The following is a 13,310-nucleotide window of genomic DNA, read 5'->3' as shown; positions in this document are numbered from 1 at the left end:
ACTATCTAGGGCGATCTAGGAAGCAGTATTAAATTCTAAGTTATTCTCACAAATAACAAATTCTCGTTCATTAAGCAAGACATTTTGTGAGATAAAAGCTAAGAGTTCAATGTAATCGACTTACGCCATCGCCTTAAAATTACTGACCAAGATTTGAAATTTGAAACCGATCTATTAGTATTCTTTTTTCTTCTCGATTGTAAATAATACTGCTTTCGTTTAGGTATTTCAAGTCAACCATGATGCTTATATAACATTGCCCACTTTTTCGACTTTAAGTCTCAAATGTTCATGTATACTCACAATAAGATATATTATGTTTAAAAATACAAGATCGTCAAACATTTAGCAACCTCAGTAGTAAGATAATGGTGGGTCGACAATCAATTATCGTTTAGCTTGTATCACTGGAGATTTTGTGTAACAAAACAGGATTTTCTAAAATTCGTTGAAAATAATGAATTTGTCACGAAAGATTATATAGCCCCAGACATTCCAGACTTTTCCCATTAGTGATCCGCTTTTTAAAAACAAATTTTCCTGATGCATTAAGTTTTCTTGGCGACCCCAAAGTAAAGAAATTAGCAAATAAACAATTAAAACTATTCCCTACTCCCCAACTCCCTCTCTTCCTCCACTCCTCCTCCTCCCCCTTCTCGGGAACAAATCGTCTGCGTTTATGTACGCAAAACACTTTGTATCTCGTGGCGGCACTATTATGATTCCGTGAAGAAGTGAAGAGAAGAAACAAGTGACTATCGTATCACGTGGCCTTACTCGTATGGTATGACAGTCATCAGATTTTACTTAATTTTGTGGCACATCAAGTGATTATCGCCGACATATTAATGTGTTGCGGCACATCGTTTCGTAATCTCTTGCATAGTCTATTGAATTTATCATGGCTATAAACTTGCACTTATTTTTATCGCCCTCTTCGGGATTCGAACTTACAAAGGAGAAACCAATCATTTAGACTATTTTAATTCAACATGTTTAATCTGTCACTTCAACGTTAAACCCATTTGGGGCACCCGTCGATCATAAGTGATGATGCACCTTCACACGTATGCACTGGCCAGAGCGGGATTTTTATTTAGAAGCCTCGGTAGTAGCTCATAGATGCAAGTCCCCTGCTCTTCATGACACCGCTGTTTATCCAAGGGAAAGACCGTAGTCTTAGACCTGGTGTAGTTTAAGCTCCAGCGTGGTCGCAGGCGTCGCTATCAGAACGGAAAGGTCTGAAACGAATCCCACAGCGTAACCCGTCCGACGCTCAAACCAGTTCTAGGGTTAGTACTTGCTTATCGACCCCAAAAGGATGGAAATTACAAAGTTGGCCGCAACGGGATTTGAACTCAAATCGTAGAGCGCTGAAACAAATGTCTCGCCAACCTTAAGAAATAAGGGCGTTGGGGATAATATAAGATAACAGCAGACTAAGGTAAAGGTCATTTCTTGAAGACTTATCTCTTAATTGTTAAAGAAGGAGAAATTTGCGTCGTTTTAGCGGGGCCCCTCCGTTGCAAGCATGTGAACCAGATAACCATTCTGAGGATAATTTCATCCTACCACTCTCAGTGACCCCTGAATAGAGTTAAGGACGCTGTTCTTGCTTCTTTCATTGAGCCGTTAACCTTTCACTGTTATCAAATTTCTTGGTCATATCTTAATGATATTGTTCATCCACACACACACACAAATAATAATAGAAATTATATTTTCTAGGTCTCCAACACTATCAGTATCTCCTGTACATGTGGTTTTCATATTCTTGCTCTGGAAAGAGATAATTGAAGAATTACGTGAAAAAAATTTAAGGAAAATCTGAGAAATTGACCTTTATAAAAAGCGTCACCAAGAGTGTCTCTACTTCTCGCAGCATGCGGAGAGGAATTTTTCAAAGCCGTGGGTAATCCCGTTTTCCGCAGTTAAGGGCTATTAAGATTTTGAGAGGATTTCCGCATTCAAAGAGTTAAAAAAAAAAACGTTCTAAGTAATGATGTTTAAATTGCTTACCTCCGATACAAAAGATTGATGTTTTCCTTCTTCGTAAGTATATCCGTTTATACATGCTAACGTGTGGTTCGAACTGTTACTGCTCCGACTGAATATTTCTATCTGACATTTTCCGTACACTACGTCGTGAGTGTCATTGCTCTCGTAGCCATAGTCGTATAACTGAGATATGTTCAAATTAGCACATCTGGAAGTGGGAATTGAACCTGAAACAATAACAAAGCATTTTAATAGTATTTTACGCATTTATTTTTTACTGAATTCAGTGATTGAATCACGGACATGCTGGAGCACCACTTTTGACGGTTTCAGTTGATCATATCGATCTCAAGAATTTATTTAGTCTTATACTGTAATGGCTAAGGTTTACCTTCTTGGTGTAAAGGAACACAAATCGATACACGGATTTACCTTAGTGTACAAAAGCATACATACATACACACACTCATACATACATACACGAACGCAAGCACACACACACACACACACACACACACACGCACACGCACATGCACTCTCTCTCTCTCTCTCTCTCACACACACACATACTCCATATTTACCAGCACTCTCGCATAAGACGCACCCTATTTTATAAATATATTTTGTGGATAAAATAAATTTTGTCGTACTCTTATTGAAAGATATTTTTAAAGTGGTTTTGTGGGGCAGAAATGTATGCTTCTGCGCCTGTAAATATATTACCGTGACACTATAATGGAATAATGCATGAAACCATAAATTTACCTGAACTAAACTACGATATGGTAGTTCTGCATTTCACTTTATCCTCTTTCAGATCATATTCGATGTATGAAGGAAGAGCAGTAACAGAAGGAAAAAGAACCTCCGTAGACCAAAGGTAAAGACAAGCCGTAAGGGGACATGGAAAATACAAAACGAAACAATTGTATATATCTATACTTAAAATGAATTTTGATTTAACGTCAAAATTAAGAAAATTTGTAGGAAGTGACGCTTATGGAAGAGGTAGAGCGTCTTTCGATCTTAGGGAAAAGGATAAAAAAAATTTGATAGGCTCAGAACTAGAAAAAAGAGCGATTGACCCATCGAACGGTCAATTTTTAAAAAATACATTTCTAGCATTCGACTGACAAATAATCTTTATTTACCGTTTAGTGGTGGAGGTGAAGTTGATGGGTAGTTGTGGTGATGTTGATGATGATGGAGTTATTGGTGGTAAGGTTACCATCACGAAAGCCAACGTTCGAAATCAACTAAAACCTCTAGAAAAGTGGAAAACAGTAGGGCCACCAGACCTTTTTCATAGTTACTGGCTGAAAAGGTTTCAGAAATCACGGAATGTCAATGGTTCAATAAAATGAGAAGACATGGAGAACGACTGCGGTTAATATAAGGATAAATCGGCCTAATAATGAAAGAATGATGTTCAAGCACAAAGTCCAAGAAACACAGTGCTTAAAGATTTTTACAAGTGGTGTCAGTAAATATTCCGCCTGTACATAGAACAACATAGAATGGGTCCGCAGAAAGCAAAGTTGCCCTGTTGAAAATCCAGCCTGAGAACATGCTGTATAGGCTAGTAAGAGTATACTGGACACACCGGCCAACAACAATACATCTTAACAATCCTGTTACCTCTAACATTTAATCTCCTAGTTATTCTGATTTAAATCTTCTGAGCTACTGTGTCTGGAGCACCGTTGAGAGAAAGACCAACAAGCATGCTCACAATACCAAGGGCTTGCAGATATTTGTCTTGGGGGATTTTATGGTAAACATGAATGAAGATTCTTTGTTCAACGTATTTAGTCATTTCAGAAGCCGTATCGAAGAAATAATCGATAAAAAGCCTAGGCCTGGAGTGGTACTTTATTTTATCGACCCCCAAAAGAATGAGAGGTAAAGTCAACCTCGGAGGAATTTCCACCTCAGAATATGAAGAATCGGAAGAAATGCTGCAAAGTATTCTGTCCGGCTTGTTAACGATTCTGTCAGCTTTTCACCTTCAAAAAAATTGGCTTCGAAAAAGGGACATGGATAAAAGGCAAGACAAATGACCCCTGTAGAAGGCATTAATTAGTCACTCCTGACTAGAAGGTAAAAAGGAAAAAAACCTCTTTCAGTGGATACAAGATCATGGCCCTTCCACCAAAACGGTGGGGGATATCTAAAATCTACAAAAGAAAAGATAAATATTTTTTAACACCTACCGATAAATACAATCTTCAGCAAAGCAAAAGCGCAAGGAATCACGGAAATGTCACTGAGCAGGTATTGGGTGACCTGGAAGAAACCTTTTGGTTTCAAACTGACCAGTAGAGAATCGACGTCGATCATTTTGTCCGCTGTTTAACCGTAACACTAATTATTACTTCTTTGGAAATGTTGATAATGTCGACGAAGATGACAAAGACGACCAGGACGACGGTGATGACGACGGTGATGACGATGATACTGATCTGGTGATGACAATGCCGTGGATGAAGTCGATACTGCTGCAAATATAATCGTCGTTGAACTTTGTGTTAGCTTCAATGCGTTTGTATTTTTCGACGTGTATCACAGCTACACTCCACCATTCTGGTTCTGATAGTTTATGATTCCTCTCTCTATAAGTTATATTGTTATCATTGTAATGTAGTTGTAATGTACCAATCGGCTACGCTTGATGGGGGTGGCTAAAGTTATGTCAGAAACTGATATGGCAAGGTAGAAGGTTGGTCGCATTACAACAACTGTCATACAGAAAGATCGTTTCTACGGTCCATAGCACAATCCCACACGCAAACACACACATATACGCAAACAGAAACACATGCCAAAAGATACAAACATACAACTACAAACACATTCACCCATACACGCAGCCACTCAGTGATTAAGCTAAAATTGGACAAGACGGTAACTGAAGAAAAGAGTAATGTGCGTGTGTATGTGTGTGTGTGTGTTTGTGCGTGTGTGTGCGTGTACATAGACATAATGTGTAGGTTTCTCTATATACGAATACACATACACACACACGTTCGCACGCTCACACACACATACTCACCACACACATATATAACAAACATGAGTTAAGAGAAATAGCTCAAAGTGGCCAGTGGTATATACATAGACAAATACAGGTGTATCAAATGCCATACAAAACAAAAGGCATGTGCCTGTGTGTGTGTGTGTGTGTGTGTGAGTGTGTGAGTGTGTGTCTGAGCGTGTGTGTATACCCATTTTTATTGTTTTATTTGTTTCAGTCATTTGACTGCGGCCTTGCTGGAGCACTGCCTTTAATCAAACAAATCGAGCCCAGGACTTATTCTTTGTAAGCCTAGAACTAATTCTATTGGTCTCTTTTGCCGAACCGCTAAGTTACGGGGACGTAAACACATCAACATCAGTTGTCAATCGATGGTAGGGACACACGCACACACTTATATATCTTCAACATCCTGAAACAACCCTTATTCAGGGACCTTTTGACTGGGATGGACTACTCAACTTGCAGAAAATTCTGACTGGGCCCCACCTGCAAGGTCACGTGCTGTTTATCTTGATATGGGATCACCATGTTGTGCTCATATGGTTTTGATGCATGTGCCTGGTGTACCCTTATCAGACGGGTAGTCATGATGGGTATGCTGGGCTTCATATATTTGTACCCTACTTTGATGGCATGCGCTGCTCTCTCACTCAATAATAATAATAATAATAATAATAATAATAATAATAATAATAATAATAATAATAATAATAATAATAGCAAGCTTACAAAATATTATTATCATTATTTACAAACGTCTAAAATTGGCACCGCTTACCAAATAATCGCGGAAAGGAATGAGAAGAAAAAAATTGAGAGAACGAAAATGTGGAGAAATAATTAAATTTTCAGGGATTTATATATGTGAGTGTGCATGTGTGTGTGTGTGTGTGTGTGTGTGTGTGTGTGTGTGTATACACACACATACACACACTTCAGTTTATTGCAGGAAACAGAACTTGTATTGGTATAGGGATCGTAGATCCACTCGAATATATTTGCTGAATACAAACCTTTATGACATTACACAAACACTTGAAAAGTAGTAGACTCTCACACATAAATATTTACGATTTTATCAAACTCTCTTCCTCTCTCTTTCTCTCTCTTTCTCTCCCTCCTTCACATTCCGTTCTTTATCTCCCTTTCTCTCTTTGCGTTTCACATTACACTTTCACTCCCATATCCTCGCCCTCTCCCTTTCTCTTTGACACACATAAACGCAGATATTTGACAAACAACGTTTCAACCGAAATTATATTAAACCCTACGGAAACCTCTTGTAGATTATTTTATCTGAGATTAATTTTGCTTGAATGGTGACTACGGGAACCTTTGGCTTACTTCCTATGGCTTACTTCCTATAGATAATTTTCTTTAATTTCTTTTGCCATAAAAAACTTACTTCTTTCGAAATTTCCTTTGTTCTTTCTTTCTTTCTTTCCTTTGATGGTACCTCCAAGGAACAGTTAGCGACCGACAATTTGAAGTTTCATCGGTATCCTGCAGTTGGTTTCCAAAAAATGCTCTTCTAGAGGAACAGGTCTTCTTTTCCTATGTGAGTCCCACCCTGCAACCTTAGTCAGGACATCAACCGGTTCCCTCAGTTCAGTACAGCACCCGGTAACACCACACAGCTGCTGTGATGACTCTGGTAGGTCTCGATGCTGTCACACCCCGGGTCTCACGAAAGTCTTCTCTGAGGCCGAAATCACAAGCGGACACTTCGGACCATCAAACCTCCCAACCACTTGTCATCTTCTCAGGGGTGGGGCTTCTTTGAAATTCTCGGCTGGATGTTGCCCCTTAACACCAGCCCCTTCAAGTTTCCTGACTCTCCTTTATCTTCTCTTACCTTCTTCTTACTCTTCATTCTTGTAACACAGTCAAAACTCAGATACCCTTTTTCACCACACTCTAAATGGGAACTTTCTACTGCCGTCCTTGTGCCCTTGTGCTTCTTGTGCCCTGGCTTCCCACAGTGCCAGCAATTTCCTCCAACCTTCTCTTGTTCTTTCTTCTTCATATATATATATACATATATAGATATATATATTAATTTATCAGCAAGTTTTAATGTGTACTTCTTAGCTTCCTTTTCTTCTCAATTATCAGGATTGGGTGTATGACAGCAAATGAATAAATTAAATGCAACACTAGGCGTTTCCCATATCTGCACAGCGTTCACTTTACAAATAACGGCAGCGGATGTAAACAATGTATATTTGTGTGTGTGTATGCGTGTGTGCGCGTATGTGTGCGTGTACATTTATGCATGTATGTATGTACGTATTGTATCTTATTTCTTTGTTGCCCACAAGGGGCTAAACATAGAGGGGACAAGCAAGGACAGACAAAGGGGTTAAGTCGATTACATCGACCCCAGTGCGTAACTGGTACTTAATTTATCGACTCCGAAAGGATGAAAGGCAAAGTCGACCTCGGCGGAATTTGAACTCAGAACGTAGCAGCAGACGAAATACCGCTAAGCATTTCGCCCGGCGTGCTAACGTTTCTGCCAGTTCGCCGCCCTATTATCCGTTATATGAAACAAAAACATTAAATTTAAGAATCCGTCTATCTAGCATACTTAATGTAAACACACACTTGACAGGAAAGGGTTATTTATCTAAAGATAACATCTCTAATGTGTGTGTGTGTATATATATGTAGGTATATATATATATATATATATATATATATATATATATATATATATATATATATATATATATATATATATATATATATTAATAGTAATGGTAAGACAACGAAAGAATGAAAGAGACCTCGATATTATGTAAATAGAAGTATTTATCTGTAATATAATATGTGACTGGCAACCGAAAAATTGTCACCTATTATATATATATATATATATATATATATATATATAAATATATATATATATATATATATATATATATATATATATATATATATATATATATATATATATATATATATATATATATATATATATATATATATATATATATATATATATATATATATATATATATATATATATATATATATATATATATATATATATATATATATATATATATATATATATATACATAGGCGTAGGAGTGGCTGTGTGGTAAGTGGCTTACTTACGAACCACATGGTTCCGGGTTCAGTCCCACTGCGTGGCACCTTGGGCAAGTGTCTTCTACTATAGCCTCGGGCCGACCAAAGCCTTGTGAGTGGATTTGGTAGACGGAAACTGAAAGAAGCCCATCGTATATTTGTATATATATATATATATATGTATATATATATATATATATATATATATATATATATATATATATATATATATATGTGTGTGTGTGTGTGTGTGTGTGTGTGTGTGTATGTTTGTGTCTGTGTTTGTTCCCCCAGCATCGCTTGACAACCGATGTTGGTGTGCTTACGTCCCCGTAACTTAGCGGTTCAGCAAAAGAGACCGATAGAATAAGTACTAGGCTTACAAAGAATAAGTCCTGGGCTCGATTTGCTCGACTAAAAAGGCGGTGCTCCAGCATGGCCACAGTCAAATGACTGAAACAAGTAAAAGAGTAAAAGAGTATACACGTATATATATACATATCTATACTTACACATATACATACATACAAAATAGAGAAAAGGACCAAAGTTCATGAACTCGTCCATGAAAATCCACAGTCACATATAGAAAAATTTAATAAGTAAATACACTAAAAAGAACTATAATAAAATACAAAGTAATAATCATTAAAATTATTTTAATGATTATTATTTTAATGATTATTACTTTGTATTTTATTATAGTTCTTTTTAGTGTATTTACTTATTAAATTTTCTATATGTGACTGTGGATTTTCATGGATGAATTCATGCACTTTTGTTCGTTTCTCTAAAATTATATATTTATGTATTTTATACTGTGAAACTTAGTTTAATTTTAATTTTTGATAAATTGAATTTAATTGAGTTTTTACCTGTAAATTTGGATTGTTATCCTTAATATTATTATTATCATCATCATCATTATTATTATTGTTATTATTTTATTATTATTATTATTATTATTATTATTATTATTATTATTATTATTATTATTATTATTATTATTATTATTATTATTATTATTATATATATGTAATATATATATATCTTCAGATGGAATACATTTTGTTGATGTTACCATCATGGAACAGTATACTATACACAGACATTCACTCTCTTTCTCTCTCTCTCTCTCTCACACACACACACAAACACACACACACACATACACATACATATATGCATAGACATACACATGACATATTCTATATCACAATATATAGGTTTATACACACACACACATATGAATATACATGCATACGCATACATACGCATACGAAAATATATACACGCAGATACACATATATTTATACATATACATTATATATGGCTAAGCATACACGTGACATATACTCTACAATATATACGAGTATTTATATATATATATATATATATATATATATATATATATATATATATATATATATATATATTTATATATATATATATATATATATATATATATATATATATATATATATATAATATAACGTATATATATATATATATATATATAATATAACGTATATATATATATATATATATATATATATATAATATAACGTATATATATTATATATATATGTATCTGCATATATGTATATATATATATATATATATATATATATATATATACTATATATATAAAGAGAGAAAGAGAAACAGACAGATAGATAGATAAATAGATAGATAGATAGCTACAGATGGATAGATAGATATACACACACACACACACACACACACACACACACAAGTATGTATGTAGTAATTATGTGGCTGAACAATTATATTAAATATATTAAATACACCAAGACGAAATATGTATATACAGAATGTATACATTATAAACGAGAGAAAGCAAAAGGTGGAGACTTTCAGCTGATGAATATTTAAGTATAAATATGCAGATATCTATATTAATAGGTGTAACTTACACAGAGTACAAACGACAGAGAAAATTAAAGGGGTGGAAGAAAGGTGTTATAAGTCCATAAACTGTTTCTGGAGGCTCGGCGATCCATAATGTTGTTGGTAGATTTAGTATATCACAATACGCGACCGTATGGGTGCATTTAACATTTGATGAAACGTGCCTTCGTCGTCAGAATTGAAAAGATCTTACATTTCAGATCTTAATGAAGAAAAGATCAAAGATGGAATCATTAAACGTGAAGTGCTAGGGTTTATTAGAGGGGGGTATTCAGACAGGGAATGGTGAGAGGAGAAAAAGATAGTTCAAGAAGAGTGAGGGGTTAATAATGAGGACAGTAAAGGAATGGTAGTAGAGGTGGAGAGTAGGAAGGTGGGGTAGATAGTACTTGAGTGGTAGTTTGTTGTCTCGGGTTTGTTAAAGTTTATGGACGAAAGCTATAGAGTTATTGGTTGAGACTGAGAAAAGGAATGGTAAGTAAAGTGTCTAGTTCGGTAGCTGTGGGAGATTAGTAAGGTGTCTAGAAAGGTATGAGAGAAGATAGAGGGGGGTGAGTTGGTGGTCAACATAGCAGTGGTTAGTCGGATAATGAATGCGGGCTGGTATTGGAGAAGGAGTACTACGATACGTAGAGGTGTTTGAAATTGAAAAGAGCGAAGTAAGAGGGTGAATGGGTTGACAGGTGAGAATACAAATGAGGGGGGGTAGTATTGAGTGCTTTTGGTTGAGAAGGAGAAATGAAAGACGGACACTTGTGAGGGCGGGGAGGCTATAAGGGAGGTGGGATGTAGGGGGTTACAGTAATTTACAAAATGAACAATGACAAAGATTAATCTAATAAGGTGGGTGGTATTTGCTGAGGTGGTTAGTTGCTATACAGAGAATATCTGGATTTCTTCTGTGAATTATATATATATATATATATATAACATTAAGATTCAGTTGAATTAGGTGCTTAAATTGAGACAAAAGCCAGTTCAGTGTAGTCCACACAGCTCCAAGTTAGGTGAACAGAATGTAAATAAGTAACAAGGATGTCTACGTTTCAATACATTACGGCCGTTTCGAGCGGCTCCATTTAATCGGCCAATGAAAACATTGCATCAATTTGAAAGAAACCACTCTCCTCAGACGTAGATGATCATATAGATTACCAACATGAAGGATAAACCATTTTAAACAAATTTATATCAATACCAGAAACCAAAATAATTACCTTGTTACCTTATGTTATATTTGTGGCAGAATGAGTTTAGAAAAAAATGCATATTTTATTAAACCTGCTATAATTTAGAGAGTAACAGAGGAAAATAGTGGGGTCAAGATATAGTTGCAAAAGGCAGTAACTCTTTGACTGCCTCTTCATGTGCAATTTTGAAAGCCTTTGCAAGAGTTTTACATCTAAAACATGTCCCCTAAACACGTCCATTACATTAGGCAGATGCAATGCTGCCAGAATAAAATGTCTGCCGGAGCAAGGAGCACGATTTTTATATAATTTTACTTATGTTTAATGAGTTCTCATTACCCACAACAATTGCATTTTTACTTCACTTGGGTTGATTTACTCCGGTTTGCTAACCTCTGCTCGTTGAAAGATAATTCACAGCAATACTTATCAGGAGATAACATCTTTTATGAACGTTCTGTGTTTAAAAATATAGGAGACATCGGAGGGAGACGAAAATCGTCTCAGCAACAGCTTGCGAGAATGCTAGATGCATTTCGACTTCATTGGGCATCTCGTCTAAGCGTGTGACTGGTCGTGAGTACATGCCAATAATAAGACCCAACGAGGCCGAAAATGCATCTAGTTTTCCAATTCGCAGCTACAGGGGCGATTTTCGTCTCCCTTCCCTTTATATTGTATTTTTTAACCCAGTGCGTCCATAGGAGATATTAAATCTGAATCAATAACGCAGTAAATTGCCTTTCGATGATATATTTACATCAAGTATATATAGATAGTTATTTTAATTTAATATTGCTTCACTGTGTACACCGGATTCTTTTTCCGCTGGGCGTGTATTCGCAATACCAGTGAACGTTTCTTCACTGTTTCCTAAAAATCGAAGGCAACAGCTTCCGTCTAAGCACATAACTGAGTGAGTATACGCTGATGATAAGGCCCAATGTGGCCGAAATGCATCAGGCGTTCTCGCTATCCACTATTAGGACGTTTATATATATTGTTTCGAGACATAGTATGTCCATAAGAGATGTTATCTCTGGACGAGTAACGTAGTATATTTCCCGTCAACGATATATGTTCACATTAATACAAAGACAGATTTTTAATTTTAAGCCTGTTTTATTGCATATAACGGATAATTGATAGAATACATATATACATACATGCATACATACATAAATGTATTCGCACACATACGCACACACACGGATACATACACTAATATATATATTTACATCCGTTGCCACTATTATAGTGACCGCTGTGCAGATAACAAGTGAAACGTGCTATATCTGATTTATTTATTTGTTGCAACGGACCCCCATTTCGATAAGCGAGAAGGAAAAAAATGCAAAGAAGTACAGAATCAAAACTTGTTGATAAATTAAGTAGATAGTATTTAAAAAATAGAACCAGTCTTAAATGCGTTAATGTCTGAATATATATAACGTCTGCTCGTCGACTTTATACAGCATTGCATACTGAGAACAAAATCTTTTCAGATTTTACTGCTTGTTCTTATCGGACACAATAGCACAACAGAAAAAACTGCTTAAACCGAAGTGTAAAAATTTTAATTAAATACTGAGTTGTTTTTTATGGAGGTAACTTGATCCTATAATTTTAGCCAATGCTAAAGAATCTAAAGAGAAAGTGGGTTTCTGGATGTCAATTGTTTTCATTAGCAGGTAAGTTTATTACATTTCAGAAGCTCGCTTTGCAGACAAATGCTTTCACCGCGAAGCATCTAAGACAAGTGTTCTTCTAACAATAGCTCCGAGCAAACCAATGCATTGCGAGTGAATTTCGTACATGAAAGATGTGGGGAATCCCCCCCCCCCATATATATATATATATATATTTATATATATATATATACACTCTCTCTTTCCTTTCCTGAGCGTCCAATAATACTATCCATATCACGTCCTCACTTTGTTGTTTTTTTGTTATTGTTTTTTTGAACTATATATATATATATATATATATATATATATATATATATATATATACATACATACATACACACAGGGTGCGTAAGATATTCGAGGACA

At 35.6% G+C, this 13,310-nt stretch overlaps 2 protein-coding genes across 2 annotated transcripts in view; one reads left to right on the top strand and one right to left on the bottom strand.

The window, feature by feature from the left end:
* The window catches only part of LOC106867576 (solute carrier family 22 member 6), a 28,343-nt gene extending 17,757 nt beyond the window's left edge, over positions 1-10,586 (bottom strand). Inside the window, exons 1-3 of the mRNA XM_089360421.1 lie at positions 10,069-10,586; positions 4,212-4,496; positions 2,020-2,225 (exon numbers count right to left, since the gene is read on the bottom strand). Coding sequence (XP_089216547.1) covers positions 2,020-2,225; positions 4,212-4,338 — 333 coding nt within the window. The 5' untranslated portion in view covers positions 4,339-4,496; positions 10,069-10,586. The remainder of the gene's footprint in view (positions 1-2,019; positions 2,226-4,211; positions 4,497-10,068) is intronic.
* A 2,083-nt stretch (positions 10,587-12,669) lies between these two features.
* The window catches only part of LOC128249106 (solute carrier family 22 member 7-like), a 41,076-nt gene continuing 40,435 nt past the window's right edge, over positions 12,670-13,310 (top strand). Inside the window, exon 1 of the mRNA XM_089360423.1 lies at positions 12,670-12,944. Coding sequence (XP_089216549.1) covers positions 12,887-12,944 — 58 coding nt within the window. The 5' untranslated portion in view covers positions 12,670-12,886. The remainder of the gene's footprint in view (positions 12,945-13,310) is intronic.

The sequence above is a fragment of the Octopus bimaculoides genome, chromosome 11 (assembly GCF_046866305.1).
Source record: "Octopus bimaculoides isolate indiv1 chromosome 11, ASM4686630v1, whole genome shotgun sequence".
Lineage (NCBI taxonomy): Eukaryota > Metazoa > Mollusca > Cephalopoda > Octopoda > Octopodidae > Octopus > Octopus bimaculoides.
Note: the sequence above shows the minus strand (reverse complement) of the source record. Positions and strands in the feature narration are given on the sequence as shown.